The 20,500-nt window shown below is 38.7% G+C and overlaps 1 protein-coding gene and 1 long non-coding RNA gene across 2 annotated transcripts in view; one reads left to right on the top strand and one right to left on the bottom strand.

The window, feature by feature from the left end:
- The window catches only part of LOC114265191 (isoeugenol synthase 1), a 40,022-nt gene that overhangs the window by 9,307 nt on the left and 10,215 nt on the right, over positions 1 to 20,500 (top strand). The window contains exon 4 of the mRNA XM_028205965.2: positions 15,858 to 16,061. Within this exon, the coding sequence (XP_028061766.2) occupies positions 15,858 to 16,061 (204 nt within the window). The remainder of the gene's footprint in view (positions 1 to 15,857; positions 16,062 to 20,500) is intronic.
- LOC114265193 (uncharacterized) lies at positions 8,201 to 9,624 on the bottom strand. Its single transcript, XR_014365914.1, has 2 exons — positions 9,487 to 9,624; positions 8,201 to 8,522 (listed from the first exon to the last, which is right to left on the bottom strand). It is a non-coding gene; the product is annotated as an uncharacterized LOC114265193 (long non-coding RNA).

Genomic DNA, 20,500 nt, shown 5'->3' with positions numbered 1-20,500 from the left:
GATTATTCCTTAATTCACTTGTTGAAATTTGTAGCAATTTACAAGTTAGAATTAAGCTGATTCCTTATCTTCACTTGTTGAAATTTGTAGCAATTTACAAGTTGAAGTTAAGCCGAGATTATTGCTTAAGTTCTCATAGCAGTGTGTGGGTTGCTTAAAACCTAGGGAAGATGCTTAACACTTGTTGAAATTTGTAGCAATTTACAAGTCTATGTTAAGCCGACATATGATCACCCGCTGAGGTATACAGAAATTTACAGGTTGATATAAAGGCTAAGTATATTGTTTACTACTTGTCGAAAATTTGTAACAATTTACAAGTAAGATAGATCAAGATCACTGTTTGATACTTATTTGAGAAGAAACTTACAAAATTCACATTCAGAAATATATGTTTTATACTTGTTAAAATTCATAAAAAGTTTGCAGGTCGGTATCTTGCCGAAGTTTAAGTTTTATAGTTATACCCGAGGTATGTAACCCCGAGAAGATTGCACAAAGGAAGCGACATGAAGAAGCATGCAAAGAACTTCTAAATACAAGACTATGCAGAAACCAGTCAACAGAACATCACAAGATTAAAACATTCGTAGAAAAGAACAGTTGCAATTACATATTGAAAAAACCACGTCGGCCATAAGAAGAAGTTTTGCATTGTCCAGAAATTAAGAAAAGTACAAAAGTGCAAAGTACAGAAAAAGAAGGAAAAAATACAAAAGACAATTTTCTCAAGATTCTTCACTGTTAGCCACTGCAGGGACTGGGACCTCGGACGATTCTGGTGGAACCTCGTCGGCCACTTTATCCGCTTGTATCTCGGCATCAATCTCTGCTAGTGATTCCTCAACACTTCTTTCTATCAAGAGAAGATTGGACGATAGGTGCCCAGTGGCAGTTTCCTTGGTTGCCTCCTTGGCCTCATCACCCTCCTCATCCAAAGTTAAGTCCATAACCTGCTCAGTAGGAAGAGGGGGCTTGGCTACGACGGCATCCTTGGGTTTTCTCACCAAGGCTTCTTCATTGGTTTCCTTATCTTCATCCTCGGCGTCAGCATCAGATTCTGATTCACCTTCAGGTGGAGATGGAGGAAATGGCAAAGGGATGGCATCAGCATTCCGAAGGGGCGAGTCAACAGGGAGATCAAGCTTCTTTATCAGGGACATCCAACCTAGGGAAAATCCCCTGTTGCATGCCTGCCTGACTTGAAGCTTATAATCTTCTGCGACGTCTGCCATACCTTGGGCGTAGGCCTTTTCATCGGCCTCTTTGACTTCGGCCTCTTTCGTGGCCAGAGCTTGCTGGAGTTCTTTCTCCGCTTGGGCCTTCTGAGCCTCGGCCTCTCTTTTCTCGGCCTCAGCAACTTTTCTAACGGCCACAGCAGCTTCGGCCTTCTCAAGAGCTAAAGTTTGAACTTTAGTTGCAGCCTCGGCTTGATCCTCTAGTTTTTTCATTTTTGCTTCAAGGGACTTTATCTCTCTCTTCATGGAAGATGCTTCCCTTTTCATATCAACCAACCTTTGACGATTTTCAAAAGATTGCATTGAAAATGAATGGGCATGCTGAATGGCCTGCAGAAAAAACAGAAGTGTTAGACAGTACTCTCAGTAAAGAATGGAAGAAAAAATCACAAGTACAAACAGAAATACTTACTTAGACGGAGTGTTGGAGCATGAGAGCGTAATTCTCATACTCACTAAGCTTAGCATTTCGCTCCAAGTCATTCAGAAGGAGAAGAGCAGTGCTGAGGGCGACACCAACGTTAATGTCGTCAGCACTTTCACTAGCCATAATGGGCCTATCCTCCAGGGATAGATCAGGGGCCCAGGGGACGTCGGGCTTCTTTGAAGCCGAGGTCGTCGCAGACGATGACCTTGGCCTCTTTGATTGAGTAGACCCTGAGGGTTGACCCTCAGCTGACCTCTTGGTGGAAACAGAGGTTGATTTTTTGCTTTCTGCCAGCTTTGAAATAGGCACAGCATCCTCAGCTTCGGCATCTGTAGCCTTGGCTTTAGGCTGAGCCTTTTTTACTCTCTTTGGTTTGGGTGGGAGCATTGATTGCGTTGGTGCGGCTTCGGCGTCAGTTGGAAGATCGGTGAGAAGGTCTTGAACGATAGGCCTTGGACGAACCATCTCGGCAGTCTTTACAAGCCTTCGTCGACGTTTACGTTCAGGAATTGGTATTAAGTAGGGGGCCGAAGTTGATGGAAGATCGGCTGGGTCAGATGTGGACTCTTGATCTGTTCGGGATGTAGAAGCAGTTAAGGTTGTGGCTGTGGGTGGAGAAAGCCTCTTCTTCCTTTTTCTTGGGACGTCGGGTAAAGTGGATTTGTATGTAGGGATGAAGTTTAGTAACAGCGGGGCTTTTCGTTTATGGATTGGAAGGTTAAGAAGTGTTTTTAGATTTGTTCCTGGGAAGAAGGATTGACGAAAATTTTTCGGTGGCTAGCGAAGATCTGCAGGACAAAGAAACAGACGTCAGAAACAAAAAAAAAAAAAAATATTAAAGACTTAAATAAAAACAACTAAGTGTTGACTCAGGGCTCTTACTCTTGCCCTCTGTAATTGTTCGAGGAAGAGGGTAGAGGTGGACATCTTCATCTGGGCCAAATTCCCAATTTCCAGAAGCAATGAGAAAATCATCTCCAGTCCCCTTGTTGGAGTCTGGGAGGTCGGCTACAATTTTGTACTGAGTAGATCTCGGCTTAAGGTAATAAATGAAACCCCTATCCTTCAGGTCAAGAGGGCACATGGTATAGCAGTATTGAAGGTTGGCCAGGGTAATTCTAAGGTTCTCTTGCCTAGCTAAGGCTATAATACCATTAATCACCCTATAAGAGTTGATAGTAAGTTGCATGGGGTTTAGCTTGTAGAAATAAAGAACTTCACGAAAGAGGGGATGAAGGGGAAGCCGAAGTCCACATTCGGTAAAAGCTACTATAGGGAAAGGCGTCGTATGGTCTGTGGGCATGATGGTATCACTGTCCCCAGCTAGTTTAAGATGAACATCGGCTGGGATAGAGAATTCCTGCCTAAAGTACTCAAGTTTTGTTGGGGTATTTACCCTATGCCTCCACATACCCATTATGTCAATTTAAAATATGTTTCAGAAGATGGGCGTTTTGAGGAAGGGTTACAAGAACCTTGGTAAAAATCTAAGAAATGGCTGATAAGACTTATTTCAGTTTTCCCTAAATTTGAAGGTTCTACGCACAAATCCCAAACCTAAGAACTCTAAAGACCAAGATTGAAGGCACAGATCTGGGGCAGATACAAAAAAGAGAAAACAAAGACGAAGTTTCAGATTCCAGAGCAGAGGTATAGCTCTCAGAAACAATAGAGATACAAAAGTAAAAAAAAATCAAGAACAGTGGCAAAGAGAATGGTGAAAAAGTATAGAAGTTCAAGGAATAGCCACAAAATCAAGATACAAATAAACCCAAGGCTTCGAACAAGATCAATAATGGCAACAGGCAGACAAAAACGCAGAAAGAGAAATTAACATTGAAGGGAATGAATCTTACCGGAACAAGTGAAGCCGGGGCAATGCTCGCCGAGCTCAGAAATTGGTTGCAATAGCAAAGAAGGCTTCGCAAGAATGAGGGATTAAGAGCAGTTCAAGAAGAGAGATTGAAGCGATGGCAGATTCGAAGAAGAAAGAGCTTTCAGAGAGAGAAAGAACAAGAAGACAGAATGAAAAAGTGAAAGAAAAGTAGAGGCAAAAAAGAGTTTTGTCAAAAATTTGAAACGGCGGCAAAAATAGGGCAATTATTGCGCCTAGAGTAACGCACGCGTCAGACGGCGCAGACGAACGAACAGACAGCTTTCAGGCGCGTCACAGACACGCTCCAATGAAAACAAAACACGTGAAAAGGAACGGTTAGATATGCATGACAGCTCATGCGCGTGGGAGAGTACGATCGAAACCTTGTTCTTCGAAGAGAACACGTCGGCTGGAAGAGGATTATCTCGGCTAAACAATTTTTGAACCATTACTCAGAAAAGAAGTGGCAAAATATCGGAATAGGTTCCATCACCTCAGAATACCGAGGTAATAGAACCTAGGGGGCAGTTGTGGGGATGTATTTTCTGAATACCAATACGTGGCATGGTGACGCCGACGTGTCAGCCGAGGTGCCACGTGTCCTGGTAGTTAAGCCGAGATGATCTCGGAGTTGCCGAGGTTATCTCCAAAGATATCGGAATCCGAGATAAGCAGATAAGGGACAAGAGTCCTAAGGCAAAGAGGGGACTTAACCAAGATAAGGATAAAGCTCTTAGGGAGTTTTATCTTTATCTCTTATAGAGTCCAGAGTAAGCAGTAAATTGGAGTTCATAAGAAGTCATACTTCTAGTGGGATTTGGATTGAGTATATTATAAAAGAGAGGCACCCCCGTGGGTCTAAGGTATGTAATTTATGTTTTGAGTATTCAGTTTAGCACTTGATTATCTTTGAGAGATATACTGACTTGATCGTCGGAGTGCCCCCGGGTGGAAGAACCACCGCCGGAGCTTTTTCTTTCTGTTACAGGTTGCTAAAGCCATCTATTCTGCCTGTGCTCTCCAGCTGATCACTAAACGGGCAGTGTGGTCAGATTTTCACCCACACACTCCGACGATCAAGTCAGTATATCTCTCAAAGATAATCAAGTGCTAAACTGAATACTCAAAACATAAATTACACATCTTAGACCCACGGGGGTGCCTCTCTTTTATAATATACTCAATCCAAGTCCCACTAGAAGTATGACTTCTTATGAACTCCAATTTACTGCTTACTCTGGACTCTATAAGAGATAAAGATAAAACTCCCTAAGAGCTTTATCCTTATCTTGGTTAAGTCCCCTCTTTGCCTTAGGACTCTTGTCCCTTATCTGCTTATCTCAGATTCCGATATCTTCGGGGATAACCTCGGCAACTCCGAGATCATCTCGGCTTAACTACCAGGACACGTGGCACCTCGGCTAACACGTCGGCGTCACCATGCCACGTGTTGGTATTCAGAAAATACATCCCCACAACTGCCCCCTAAGGGTTTTGACTTGCTGCACGCCGTTTTATTGATTAAAAGTGTATGATTTTTTTTTTTTTTTTGGAGTCAAATTAACTTGGGAATATAGAAAAAAAAGCGTTGCTTCTGCCATTAACTTTCTCATTATTACAACTATGTAATTCATATTCTCTTTTATTATTGTTTTTAATTTATAATATTTTTATTTTATATATATATATATATATATTTTCAATGTCATTTGATACGATTGCAATTTTTTTAATTTTACATATTAAGAAAAAATCATGAATTAGGATGTATGATTTCAATTACTAGGTTTTTTTAAATTTTTTTTTTATCATATTTGGAAAATTTTAATTTTATTCAAATTAAGTGTTATAAATTCAAAATTAAAATAAATTGAGACTTGTATATAATTTATGTGTTGAATCTGAATTCATGTCTTGGCAACTCTGCAAATAAATTTCTGGTTCTGTCTATGTCTCTACTCACTAGGGTTGGACAAATAACTTGAAATCCCATAAACCGAACCAACTTGATTTTTTTGGGTAGGGTTAGTTCAATTCTTTGGATGACCTGAGCCTAATTCTAGCTCTTAGCTGGGCACATATGTGGCCACAGAACCTGTAATTCGCCATCCGTCCGCCAGATTGGCGGATTGGAGAAAATCAATCCACATCCATTCGCCAATCCAGAGGTTGCAAATTTAGTAGATTGGCGGATTGGCGAATGGATACGAATCGGTTTGGCGATTTAAAATTTTACAAATTTTCAACATAATTCAATTGTGCACTTCCTTAAAAAAATAACCTGGGCATAATTCAATTGTGCACTATCAAATATATGACAACAAACATTGTGCATCCAAACAATAGTCACAGAACACAGGTTGAGATTACCTAGAACACAGTCATAGAACATAGGTTGAGAAGCCCTAATTACTGAAAAAGCAAAACATCCCATTTACTCAAATGAAAAATATATTGTTGGCTTCAAAATTCAATAAAATTTTCAATGGTTCAAACTCAAAATCACATGACAGATATATGACACATTTTGTTGCATTTTGATAAAACAAAATCAAAACTATAAATTAAAAAAAACAGAAGAAAAAAATGGAAGTTCATTCATTGATTCATTGATACGAATCAATTCATTATAGAACCAAAAAAGTTCATTATATCTGTGATGTTTAGTCCCCTGTTTTCAACTCCATTACAGAACCAGAAAAGTTCTAACCAACACCTCACACATTAATATGTAAAATAAATAAATCTTATTTCCAGTCAAACTGTATATAAAATATAGAAACCCACAAAACCCCAGAAATCAAAAACCTGTAAATCTAATTAAAGAACAAGTGTATATAAAATTTACCTCAGACTCACATCCTGCAATCACCTCTTTTCAGAGAGCCATTGAAAGGAGAACTAGGGTTACAAAAACATGAAATGAAAAAATGAGGGCGAGACAAAGGGAAAAAGGGAAAAAAATAGAATCGACGGGCAGCAGGCAGGTGGGTCGGGCATGCGGATGGAAGTGGTGGGTTACCCGTTACCTGACCCAGATCTGCGAAATCAAAATGTTTGGGCCCGTATCCGCCCGCCACGTGTCACGCATCCACCCAAAACATCACTAGTCGGGTCGGGTCGGTCGAGTTTGGCAGGTCCAAGCATCCGCTGCATAGCCCTGGTTCTTAAGTACTATTTGGTTCACTAGAGTACAATGGAATGGAATGATTATTTTATTAAAATGTTTATTTCCATGTTTAGTTGAATACTAAAAAATCAATGACAAAGTGCATTACAATTGGAATCATCCTTTATCATTTCAAGGGAATGATCATTTCATTTGAGAGCCTAAAGAATGATCATTTCGTTCAATACCATCTCATTCCAATGAACCAAATAGAACATTAGTGTTAAAGTCAAGGTCAAGGTCAAGGTCAAGGTCAAGCTCAATCTCAAGCAAGTCAACTCAGGCTAGAAGTTTAGGCTTGGGACAGGCTTGGATAATTCTTTTTACCTTTCGGACTGAGCTTGGTTGTAGCCCTATTGGAAGGCCATGATGGGTCGTGGTAGTGTCAACTAGTGGTGGTGATGGTCAATTGGGTGATATATATATATATATATATATAGAGAGAGAGAGAGAGAGGTGATGATGGTGGCCCAACAATGAAAGAAAAGATGAGGTGATACTGGAGATAGTTGTGGTGAGGTAGTGAGAAGTCATGATGGAATGTTGAGATTAGTTAAGGGTAGAGAACTTTGTTTGGGTGATAGATGAAGGAAATGAGGGCAGTATACACTACAAAAAAATTAACTTTTTGCGACGGTAAAATACCATTGCTAATACTCCTAATGCCGTCGCTAATACTTTTTGCGACAGCAAGAGGGGGTCGCAAATGGAGGGGTTGCAAAAGGCTTTTTGAGACGGCACAGTGCCGTCGCTAATGTTTTGCAACGACATTTTTGCCTTTTTGCGACGGCACTGTGCAGTCGCTAATAACATTTGAAATTTCTTGACTTTTTTGCGACGGCACAAATTTACCTTCGGTAAAAATGTTATTTGAGACGGCAAAAAATACCGTCGCTAATAGTCTTTTTTGCAACGGCAGAAACACTTTTTGCGACGGTGTGGTGCCGTCGCAAAAAGTATTAAAAATATGAAATTTTCCATTTTTGCGACAGTGTAATGCCGTCGCAAAAAGTATTAAAAAATAATAAAATTTCTATTTTAAATAATAAAATTTCTATTTTTTGCAACAGTATAATGCCGTCGCAAAATGTAAAACCTGTAACAAAATTAATAAAAATATTAAAATTTTCTATTTTTTGCGACGGTGAAATGCCGTCGCAAAAAAGAAAAAATCATACGATAAAAATATTAAAAATATTAAAAATTTTCCATAATAATATAAAAATAACAATTTCTTCACAATAATTACAAGTATGTCCCTGATTGAATTCTATAGGATATTAGATTGAATTCTTACTTTCATCCCTGATTGCAAGTGTGTCCCTAAAAATTACAGTTCACCCATGCCATGACTAGGTAACCATCTTTTTTGCTTCTCATGTTTCAGAGGAATTTTCCACGAAAAAAGTGCTCTCTAAACCGGAGATGAAAGTAGTTTTCCATCAGACCCACAACAATGGAAACAATAAATGACACATTAGCAACACACATTACCCTCAGAAATTGAAGCTGTTCGATGACATGAAAATCTGTCAAAAGGAAATGAGTTCATTGATTAAGCGGGCAACTGACTTAACCAGAACGTTGTCCTTGCAGAAACTACCATCATCATCCCACATGAGATGGCAATATATCTCATAGCGAAATATTCAACAGTATAGAAGCACAAAAATGGGAGTCTAAAAGCAAGCAAAACAAATGCCTATATGCATAGAGAACAGAGTATTTTCACATATAGAGTCCTTCTGGCACCCCCTCTTTCTTCTTGAACATGACCTTATCTTTAGCCTTCTTGAAGTCTGAATGCGTAACCTGAGGCACACATAGAACAATTTCTATTAGACGAAGTCTAAACAACATGCAATTGTATAAAGCATCCAATAATTTCTATAGATTTTGAATTCACAAGGACAAAGTTAAGGACCTCAAGACTGACGTGGACATATATATTTAATGGACAAGCAAACTCAGAGAAATAACTAACACAGTGGTTCATTTATTTACTCTTGTAATAATTAATTATCATTGAGGTTTTTGTTCTTGGTTAGTCTAATTATCATTAGTAGTATTTCACTTTGTTCTGCTCTTTCCCTAGTTGAAAAGGCAAAACTTAGACATCATGAGTTCACTAACATATACGAGGCCAATGTCACCTATGCATATTGTGTGCCTAAAAATTGAATACGAAGTCAAAAAAATCTGTACTTTGTGAAATTTACTAACCAAATAGATTCCAGTCTAATATTGTTGATTTCAGCTGCGTTTGGTTCAAGGATTTGGGGATTAACATTTCACCTACATTTTCTCTTTCCTTTTCCAAATCCCTCCCCAAATCCATGAACCAAACACTGCCTTAAGGATTTCAAACAACCAGCAAAATAAATATTGGACTGGGGGATTTGCAACAGAATATGTCCACAAAACAGGCCATAATCTTTTTGATCAACAAAAACAAACAGGCCATAATCTGCCTCTTCATTTTTGTTTCTTCCTTTGTTTTGCTTCTCGATATTTTCCCTTCACAAAGTCCCATCTTTTTTCTTTCTACAAAGTTGAAAATTAGATCTATAGGAGGGGACCCAATATAGTATAACTAAGGGTCTGAAAACACTAATCCTTACTTAAAGTTCATCTGTGTCTAATACTCTCATATCTCCACTTTACAAGCCAAAATTCAGAGCAGCCAAAAAGCATCATGTTTTAAGAATTAGTTGTAACACGGAATTGCAACAAACACAAATGATACACATATAATTCAACAATGAAGTTGTCTCACCTTCATACGGCGCTCTCTTAGAGTAAGTAAACCAGCTTCAGTACATATTGCCTTTATATCGGCTCCAGAAAACTCATCCTTGGTCATAACAAATTCTTCTAAGTTGACATCATCAGCCAACGTCATCCTAGATTTGTGTATCTGCATTTCTGACATAAAAGGTTTGCTTGGCACATAAGTTATCATAAAGATAGGGTTAATGGAAATCTATATTAATAATTAATCTTATATTTGCATAATCATGTCATGCATTTACCTGGAAGATGCACCTCCTAGTCTTAATATCAGGAAGTGGGAACCTAAGTTTTCCTTCTATGATGCGGTTTAGCCCCATTATCAGATAGAAGTCAGATGGCATGGAAGGTTCCAATAGTGGATTTAACCATATTATAGCATTTTGTAACTAGAACCAAGGCAAGTACTAAACTGTTGTTCATAATGTCGACAGAGACTTAGTGTACAGATATTTGTACTCCATTAAAAAAGTCGAAGTGGGGATAAAGACTAAACTAAAGGGTAATGCATATTTGTAATCCATTAAAAAAGACGAATTGGGATAAAGACTAAACTAAAGGGCAGTTAAAAAAAATTAAATAAAAATAAAATTACTACAAAAGTTATCCAAATTGCTTACAAAATAATGAGAAATGTTATGTGTCACAAATTTTTTGTTACTGTTTTGTATCACCGCCTACGTGAATAATCATGATTGGTCATTAAGAAAATAATGAAAACAAATACTATCTTGCCATGTGCATGGAGATATCAAAGGTGCAAAAAAATGGGTCACATATATCAGTTCTCAAAAACAATAATTTAGCTCATGCAAAAATGAAATAAGTATACATGAATCTAGAATAATTAAAGGGTTAATAGACACCATAAAAAAAAATACTAGAAACCAAATATAAGGAATGAAAATCAAAATGGAATTTAAACAAGGCCTACACTAATGAATTATGAACAAACATTTTGGAATGAACTCCAACACTAATGAATTACGAACATACATTGTGGAATGACCTATATATTCCTACAAGGAAAAATGCTAATGCTCCATTAGGCTGCCTAATTACAGCCGGCCAATTATTTCGTCTCAGAGAATCATGTGGTATTGTCCACGTGGCATTCCAGCCAATGAAGCAACAGAAAATTTTATGGATGGTATAATGCTTACCCATGTTTGTTGGGTAGTTGAAAGACAAATGATGACCCACCTAATATGTTTTGTGGTTCTTAATTTGTTGACAGCGCACCACATAGGCTAATGGCACATGGTAGTCTGGACAACCTAATAATTTTCCTTCCATGACACAAGAAATAAATAAAACTTGGTATCTCGTAAAAAGTGGGCAGGCAAGTTTGTCTTCTTATCTTCTGTGATTTGTTGGCTTCAAATTAAAAAGAAAAAAAAAAAAGGATAAAGGGGTGGGGGTAATCATGAAGAACTTCTGGTTACGGCTAAGATTATGAAATTTATCCAATATAGTGATCGTTTCCCAAAATATGACTGTATCGTGCTAAAGATCATTTTAAAGCTATACAGAAACAACCACTTCTCTGCATTTATTTCTCAAAGAAATCTAACAGTTGCCCACTTAGCTTACCGTCCATTTCTATCTTTCAGTCTCAACTTCATTGAAAATGCTTAAGATTCATATTTTGTTTGGGAAAGAAAAAAACAAAGTTCATTCTCGCGTTTGATCAAACACGTAATGCCACAAACAAAGTTCATTCATATTTACATAAATCTTTGATACATGGATGACCAATTTGAACCAAAATGAACATAGAATGGTCTGATAATAATCTGATCAAATAATCTAATATAAAAAATTACGAGAACTTACAGCCACACAAGGAGCAAAAGTAAACTGAGCGCCACGAGCCCTAACTTCAAGAGCAGTTGCAACTCCAATCCTCCTAACCAACTCTGCATCTCTGTCACACAAACTAACACTCTCTCAAGCAACAACAATAGTTACATATAATACCTAGTAGCTCCAAGGCCAATGTTGTGAGGAAATACAGTGGCACCGTAGACGTTGTTGTTGCCATGAACAGCGTCAGTACCGTAGAGAAGTGGAATCCCGAGGCGAGACTCGAGTGCAGCGTTCTGAAATCTGTCAATCATATTGATCCAATCGAATGACGTTGCTTTCTCGAACGGTCCACCACCGCCGGTGCTGAGAATACTCCTTGAGAAATCAATGAATCGAAGATCAAAGGAAAAAAATGCATAAAAACAGAGAGAGAGAGAGAGAGAGAGAGACCGATGGAGAGGTCTCGAATGGATTGAGAGGTTGGGTGTGAAGTTGCTTCACTGCACTGGTTGATCGATTTGAGTGATCTGGCCGATCTTTTCGGACAAGGTCATTCGAGAGAGTAAGTCTTTGATTCTGGATTCGATTGGGGAGTTAGGGTTTTTGTAAATGGGATTGTTGTTCATGTTCTTGGCTTTTTTACTACTACTGCTCATTTTGTTCAGCTTGAAGAATCAGGCGCGATGGATTGAGAGGTTGGATGTGAAGTTGCTTCACCGCACTGGTTGAAGAGATTGGGAATTTTGGGTTTGGGGTGGGGGAAAACCCGGGCGGGAATGGAGGGGGGGAAAGAGATTAGGGATTTTTGAGATTAGGGATTTTGGGTTTGGGGTGGGGGAACCGAGCGGGAATGGAAAAGGCAGGAGGGAGAATGAAAATTTTTTTCGATTTTTTTTTTATTTTCATTATAAATAAATATTTAAATAATAAAATGACTTTTTTTTTTTTTTTTTTGTGTAATAGAGGATGTCATTGCTAAAAAAATTATTAAAATAATTTTTTTTATAGTTAATGAATTTTTATTTTTATTTTTTCATTTAGTAAGGTTGAAAATTTATTTGTTTCATATTTATTTTAATGAATAAAAAATTATTATTTTTTTTATTTGGTAGAAGTAGGGAGAATATTTTCCATTAAAATAAAGTTAATTTTTTGTGGTCAATGTGGCATTTGCAGTGGTAGTAGTGGTAATAATGGAATGGCATTTGCAGTAGTGGTGAATGTGGTAGAGAAGATGGGTGGTGAGAAAGAGATGAGTGAGAGACAGATAGAGAAGAGAGATAGAGAGAGAGAATAGTGATAAGTGAGAGAGAGACAAAGAGACAAAGAGATATAGAGAGAGACAGGGAGACAGAGAGAGAAACAGATAGAGAGAGATATATAGAAAAATAGAGAGAAACAAGAGATGAGCGAGAGATAGACAAAGAAAGAGAGCGAAAAGAGATGATAGAGAGAAAGACATAGAAAAAGAGAGAGACGAAGAGAGAAGAAAGATGAGCGAGAGAGACGAAGAGAGAAGAAAGATGAGCGAGAGAGACGGAGAGAGAGATAGAGAGAAGAGAGATAGAGAGATGAGAGAGATAGAGAGAAGAGAGATGAGAGAGATAGAGAGAAGAGAGATGAGCGAGAGACAAAAAGAGAAAAAGAAAGAGAAAGAGACAAAGACAAAGATTGACAGACAGAGAAGAGTGATGAGTGAGAGAGAGAAGAGATGTAATATTTTGTGGTAGAGAAGAGGAACCGACAGTAGTGGTGAAGGTGGTGGATAAGAGATGATGGTGGTGGTGGTGGTGGTGGTGGTGGTGATGGCGAAAGAGATTAGTGGTGAAGTTGTGGTAGTAGTAGAGTAGATGAAGTAGCAGGGGTGAAAGAGAGGTAATTGTAGTAGTAGTAGTAGTGGCAATAATGGTAGTGGTGGTAGTGGAGTGGTGGCGATGGTAGTAGTAATGGTAGTCGTAGAGGTGAAATGGCGACCGTGGTAGTAGTGGTGGTAGTGAAATGGCGTTTGCAGTAGTAGTGAAGGTGGTAGAGAAGATGAGTGGTGAGAGAGAGAGAGAGAGAGATGAGTGAGAGACACAGAGAGAGAGAAAAAAAAAAGAGATGAGAGAAGAGATAGATGAATGAAAGACAGAGAGAGAGAGAGAGAGACAAATAGACAGACAGAGAGAGAAGAGTGATGAATAAGAGAGAGAAAGAAAAGAGAGAGAAAAAGATGAAAAAATGGGTGAAAAGATATAGACAAAGAGAGAGACAGAGAAAGAGAAAAAAAAGAGCGAAAAGAGATAAACGAGAGAGAGACAGAAAGAGATGAGCGAGAAAGCGAGAGAGAAAAAAAGAAGAGACAGAGAAGAAAGACAGAGAGAGAAGATAGATGAAAGAGATAGAAAGAATAGAGATAGACGAGAGACACAGAGAAAAAGAGAGAGAGAGAGATAGACAGACGGACAGAGAAGAGTGATGAATGAGAAAGAGAAAGAGAAGAGAGACAGAGACATAGAGAGAAAGAGAGAGACGGACAGACAAAGAAGAGTGATGAGTGAGAGAGAGACAGCGACATATAGAGAAATGGAGAGACATCCAGACAGAGAAGAGTGATGAGTAAGAGAGGGAAAGAGAAGATAGACAGAGACAGAGAGATAGGAAGCTGAAAAAATTGGTGAAAAGAGAAATGTTCAAAAGAGTAAGACGACGTCGTTTATAGTGGATCGATAAATCGAGAAGGAGCTCGATAAATAGAGAAGATGGGAGTAAGAGAGTGAGCAAGGCGAACATAGTGAGGGAGAAATAGACAAATAGACAAGTAGAGAGAGAGAGAAGGGTGGTGAGTGAGAGAGAGACAGGGAGAGAGAGAGACAGAAAAGAGAAAGAGAGAGAGAGATAGAGATAGAGAGAAAGATAGAAAAAGAGAGAGAAACAAGAGATGAGCGAGAGATAGACAAAAAGAGATGAGTGAGAGAGAGACACAGAAAAAGAGAGAGACAGAGAGAGAAGAGAAATGAGCGAGAGAGATAGAAAGATAAGAGAGAGAGAGAGAGAAAAGAAATGAGAGAGATAGAGAGAAGAGAGATGATCAAGAGAAAATAGATGAGAGAGATAGAGAGAAGAGAGATAGGCGAGAGACACAGAGAGAAAATGAGAGAGAGAAACAGACAGACAGAGAAAGAAGAGTGATGAGTGAAAGAGATAAAGAGAAGAGAGAGAGATAGAGACAGAGAGACATGAAGATGAAAAAATGAATGAAAAGAGAAATGTTATATTAAAAGAGTAAGAAGACATTTTTTTTAAAAAAAATTTTGCGATAGAATTTTGTGACTGTATAGATGAAGCTGTCTCAAAACCACAATCACTATGCTAGGTTAGAGTTTTCCAAAAACTCTTTTGAGAAAATTATACTTTCTTGTTTTCCGTGTTATATTGTTTTTACTGAATTTTTTTAATATTTTAAGTATTTTTTTAAATTTTTAGACACACCTAACATAAATACATCTAAAAATTTAAAAAAATTGTAAAAAAAATCTTTTAAAAATTCACTAAATACCAAAAATACAATAATTCAATACATTTTTTTTGTATTTTTATGTATTTATTAATTTTTAAAAATATTTTTTCATAATTTATTTTTTTAGATACATCTAAGTAAGGTGTATTTAAAAAAAATATTTAAAATTTTAAGAGTATTCACTAAAAATTAAAAAAAAAAACACGAAAGTCACTTTTTGCGACGGCAGAAAATACCGTCTAAAAAAGCAGAGTATTTGCGACGGCACCATTTGCCGTCTCAAAAAAGCAGAGTATTTGCGACGGCAGAAAATACCGTCGCAAATGCTCTGATTTTTTGAGACGGCAAATTGTGCCGTCGCAAATGCTCTGTTTTTTTGAGACGGCAAATAGTGCTGTCGCAAATACTCTGCTTTTTTGAGACGGCATTTTCTGCCGTCGCAAAAAGTGACTTTTTGAGACGGCAAGTGTGCCGTCGCAAATAGTTCCGTCTCATATACCCACTTTTCTTGTAGTGATACCAAATTTCTTTTGGTATAAGAGGGTAATTAAGTAATTTCATTTTTCTATTAAGTTCATTAGAAGATAAATCCTGAAATATTTATAATTTCTTAAATAAAAGAAAAATGTGTATCCTTAATAAACCTCAATAAGGATGTCCATAATTAATCCTACAGAATAAAACAAGAACAACGACTTAAGAAAAAGAAAAAGAAAAAGAAAAAGAAAAAGAAAACACAAACACAAACACGCCCCATAAAATTGACAATTCATACCATTGGATTTAAACCAAGGGTATCTAGCACAATAAATAAATGAAAAAGTTTATAGAAAATTGACTGTGATGAAAGGAATGATTAAAAAAAAAATAATAATAAATAATTTGATAAATTTACATTTAAACTAAAAAGTCTATTAAAATAACTTATTATTGATTTAAAAAAATTATTATAATTTTTATTTTATTTTATTTAGTGTTTGCAAATCATTTATATATAAAAAAAGGAATTTTATGTGAATTATGTAATGTGTGTGGGATTTGGCGTGCAGCTGTGTTAAATTACGAGGAAGATGTGGCGGCGTACACAATAAAAGCAGCCACAGATCCAAGGGCTTGCAATCGAGTCATTTTCTATAGGCCCCAACTTAACGGTGTCTCTCAATTGGATTTGCTCTCTTCTTGGGAAAACAAAACTGGACGTTCTTTCAAAAGGACCTATGTATCAGAAGAATCAATCGTCAAACTCTCCGAAAGTAAGTGCTCTATTTGATAACTTTATTTATTTATTTATTTTTAAACTAAAAATATATTTGGTATGATTTATTTAAAATATAAAATGTTTTATATAGTTTAAGAAATTATATCATCTTCTAAGAAATTTTTAATTTCATAACATATGATCTCTTTTTATTTATAAATTATTAAATCAATTAACAGTTTTTTAATAATATTAAAAATATATTTTAATTAATAATTCAATTAATTTTATTGATGTATAGGAAAGTAATTAATAATTTTATTTTTTAATTAATTCTGTTTCCTTCTAAAAAAAAATTAATTCTGTTAAATAAAAAATTCTGAAAATGAAGTTTTTGTAATTTTTTAAATTACAAGGAGTAATCTGTATTTTAAGCAAATTTCATATAGTGTATTTGTAATTTAATTACTTTTTTATATTTTTATGAAGTGAAAAAAGATTGATTAACATGTGATCTGATATTTTATTTTATTTTTTTATCTAAAAGGTTCTATGCCAAACAGAGCCAAAGTCTAATAAATTTGGAAGGGCTTACAAGAGTTCTTGAGATATTGTTAATGTACGGGGAAGAAATAATTCTCCTCGTATAATCCTGTTGACCAAATCCACGCTCCTCCGTACGACGTCGCTTTGTCACCTGAAAACACAAACGTGAGCTAGCCGGCGGGTGTGTGCCGGAAACCTCTCCGATGCCTAAGTCAGAAAACTTGACAAATAGACAAAGCTCTAAGTTCTCAGAAAGATTATGTTCAATTACCTCCTCCAAGGTGATGCTTGTAGGCTTTTATAAGTTTCCCGTGGAACAATCCTGGTAGGACTTGTATTTCTCCATGCAGAGTCCTCCTAGGATTCATACTCTTAAGGATAATGCTTATCCTTTCACACCCTCCCCCACTGCTTAAACCAAGTGGGATGGTTTTCTTTACGGCCGAACTTCCTTTTGACCGAAGTAAACTTGGCTATACCGAGCCACAGAAGGCCGAACTATCCTTAGCTCGGTCTTCTCCTTCAACTCTTTACTTCGGCTGCCCTGTTCGACCTTGATGCGCTTAGATCAAACTTCCAGGTAACAAGTTCGGACCGACCTAACCGATGAAAGTCACGACCGGACTAATTCCGACACCGGTCTTCTCAGAATATACTGCGACCGGACTAACTCTGAGACCGGCCTAACTGTGAATTGCCTCCAGACCGGAGTAATTTTACTCTTCCTTGGGCTGAAGTAACGATCTCTTCTCGAGCCGGAGTAATTTTGCCTCCTTGGGCCGAAGTAGCTTTGTCTTCCCAAGGCCGGAGTAACTTTGCCCTTCTGGGTCGGAGTATTCTGTACGGCCTTTTTACCTAGTCCACTGCGTTTTGGGCCTAAAAACCAAACTCGAAGTTCGGCCCAATTTTCCCAAAAATTACCCTCTCAATTGCCCCTTAATTCCATTTATGCAACATGATTGGGATTACCAGCCTTCTGGCCGAGCTAGAGTTTGTCATGCTTTTTCAGCCGAGCTAAAAATCCTTTAGCCTTTCCAGCCGGGCTAAGTTTACCTCGGGTACAACTATGTCCGGTCAAAAACGTCTCTTCAATCACAGCGACTGTATCGCTTCCCATTCCCGTGACACGTGGCAAACTCTGATAGGCTGTGGCCAACTGTCACGCCGTCCTTCAGAATTTTCGTACTGTTCCCGCCTCTTTTTGCCGCCTATTTTCTCTCTCCCTTTTCACAAAACAGCCTTTCTCCTTCTTGAATCACTCACCTTCGATTCTTCACTTTCTCTTCTCCCCTGGTTCCTGAGTTTTTGAGTTTTACTGTGTTCGTGCCTCCATTGCTGCCATTGCCTCCATTTCTAGCTTCTCTCTTATACAGGTAAGCAAGCCTATCCTTCTTGCTTTCTTTGTTTTCGTATTTTGCTTTCCATGCTCTGTATGTTTTTTGCAAACAGTTTGTCCATTTCTGATTCGCTTTTGTACTTCTATTTAGAACTCTATGTATATGTCATATACCCTAGAGAAAAAATTTCGATTTTGATCCAGAATCACGTCCCGACCGAACTTGGATACTGTTTGTGTCATATATGTGAATAGATTCAGAACATAGCCGGACTAGAACTTGTAGGAATATCAGTAGTTTCTTTTGACCCACTCTAGCCAAGATAGGATCACCGAACAAGCTTGCTCATACCGAACTAGGTACTTCGGTCTATAACCGAGCTAAGATTTTGGGGCCAAGCCGGCTTTCTTAGTTCTTAAACCGAACTTAGAAAGCCGCCCCTAAGAGCTCAACCGAAGTAACTTTCCTCATACTGTAACCGTTTTAGGCCTTGGGACTAGACCAGCTTTCTTAGTTTTTTAGACCGAACTCAGAAAGCTGCCCCTAGACGTTAAACCGGTCTAATGTGCTCAAAACCGTGCTAACAAACATTCTGAAGAGCCGAGGTAGAACCAGCCCACTAAGCCGAAGTAGGATTTGTATATCTTGCTTATAATTTGTAGCGCGGTCAATCGATCTGTGCTTAACCCCTTTGTTTTCTACCTTGCAGACTTAGGTTGCCCAGACACTCCTGCGTGTGCTCAACCGAGCTACTGAGCCAAATTTTTGTACCGAAATAATTTATTCGTAATTTATACAACAAATGGGTAAGTATAGATATTTAGTCGAAACCCCTGGTGGCATGGCCGAATTTAGGCAGGACTACCAGATTCCTGATGATGTCCAACTGGTATTGGCCAAGAAAGATGCTACTCCCTGGGACAATGAAGGCTTCGTCCCTTTTACCCTTCAATCCATAATAGAAACCGGACTACGGTTTCCTGTTCAACCGCTAATCTGCGAATTTTTTAGACAGACTAGGTTGTGCCCCACCCAACTGTCTACCAATACATATCGTATCATAATGGGAATAGCCGCATTAAATCATCAAACCGGACTAAATCTCGGCCTAGCCGAAATATTCCATCAGTATTCCATCGGTTCAAAGAATGCTGGGTGGGTATATTACCTTAGAATTCGCCGCCGCCGAGAGAAGATAATTAAGCACACTCCGGACAAAGATCTTAACGATGATGATTTCTTTTGGGTCTCTGGGAACTTTGAGGATTTTCAGGCTCAAATTCCTGGCCGACCTATAAATTGGAAAATGGGAGAGCCTGGTAATTTTACTTCGGTCTTCTGCTTTGTAAGTTATCTCGGTTGTTTAGTCTATTAGCCGAACTAACACTTCTCTTTTTTGCAGATTTTGCCCATCTCCATTCCTTGTATAGCTATCCCAACCTCGGAGTGTTGCGAGCCGCATTTCGGGTTAAAGAAAGAGATTGGGCCAAGCTTCTAAATTTCGAGCCGACCTACCGTTACAGCGGTCGCCGCAAAGCAAAGGTAACCGATTTTCTTCTCGAGGAAGCACCGGAGCCGGACCCAACTTTGCCCGAGATAAGGCTTGTCCCTCTAACAGCAGAAGAAGAGATGGCGAAAAGGAGCAGAGTTAGGGCCCTCCTGACCGCAACTACTAGGGCCGAAGCAACACCGACTACTGAGGTTCAGCCCGCCGTCGTAGCCCTTCCTTCACAACGGCCTTCTTCATCGCGCCCTTCAAAACGCGCCCGATCTGCGTCAGCCGAACAGCAACTTGTTGACGAAGTCGAATCCGTCCCCCAAAGTCCTCGTCCTGCTTCCCAACCAGAGCAAACTGACCGAGCTCGTTCTCCGAAGTGGGCTCCGCCTTTGATCTTCAATGACCGAAACATCAAAGCCACTGATTCGGTCGTGGCTGAAAAAGACCACCAACTGGCCTTTAACCTGGCCAAAAGTGTGTGCCTCCCCAAGGACATGGAGCACCACTTGAAGCAACTGAACACCGAAATGAAATCAATTCGGTCTGCTTCCAAGTCCATGATCTTGGTAAGTAGCTGTCTGCTTTATCCTGTCTAAATTTTCTAACTTTTACTTCGGCTGAGATGAGATTTTTGTTTTGCCAGGCTTTGCAAAAGAACAATGTCACTTATAGGAAAGTCCAAGAGCTCCGCAAAACCACAAGGCAGGCAATGGCGGAAGCCGAAGCCAAGTCGGCCGAACTACTACAAGCCGAAAAGAGGATGGCTGAGCTAGAAGCAGAAAACGGCCGTCTTGCCGATCTAGTTAATTCGGCGGAAGCGGAGAAGCAGAAAGCTGCCATCGTTATGAAGGACAAGTATTTGCGGGAGTTGGTGAAGCTTGAGAGGAGGAAAGACGCCGAAATACGTGAATTAAGAAAAAACATGGTGGAGGCCGAAAAGGAGGGCTATAAACAAGGTTACAAGAAGGCCGAAGACGCCTACGTCCAACAATGTGATGCTGCAAAGGAGCTGTTCTTTAAATGCGGCTGGAGGGCGGCAGTGGAGAAGCTCGGTCAAGATCAACAGACCGAGGTCTTCAACCCTCCAGATTATTTTATACCGAAGTCCCTGGC

Source organism: Camellia sinensis, chromosome 1 (genome assembly GCF_055761805.1).
Source record: "Camellia sinensis isolate YWXY chromosome 1, ASM5576180v1, whole genome shotgun sequence".
NCBI classification, from domain to species: domain Eukaryota; kingdom Viridiplantae; phylum Streptophyta; class Magnoliopsida; order Ericales; family Theaceae; genus Camellia; species Camellia sinensis.
This window is presented reverse-complemented; position numbering and strand designations above follow the sequence as displayed.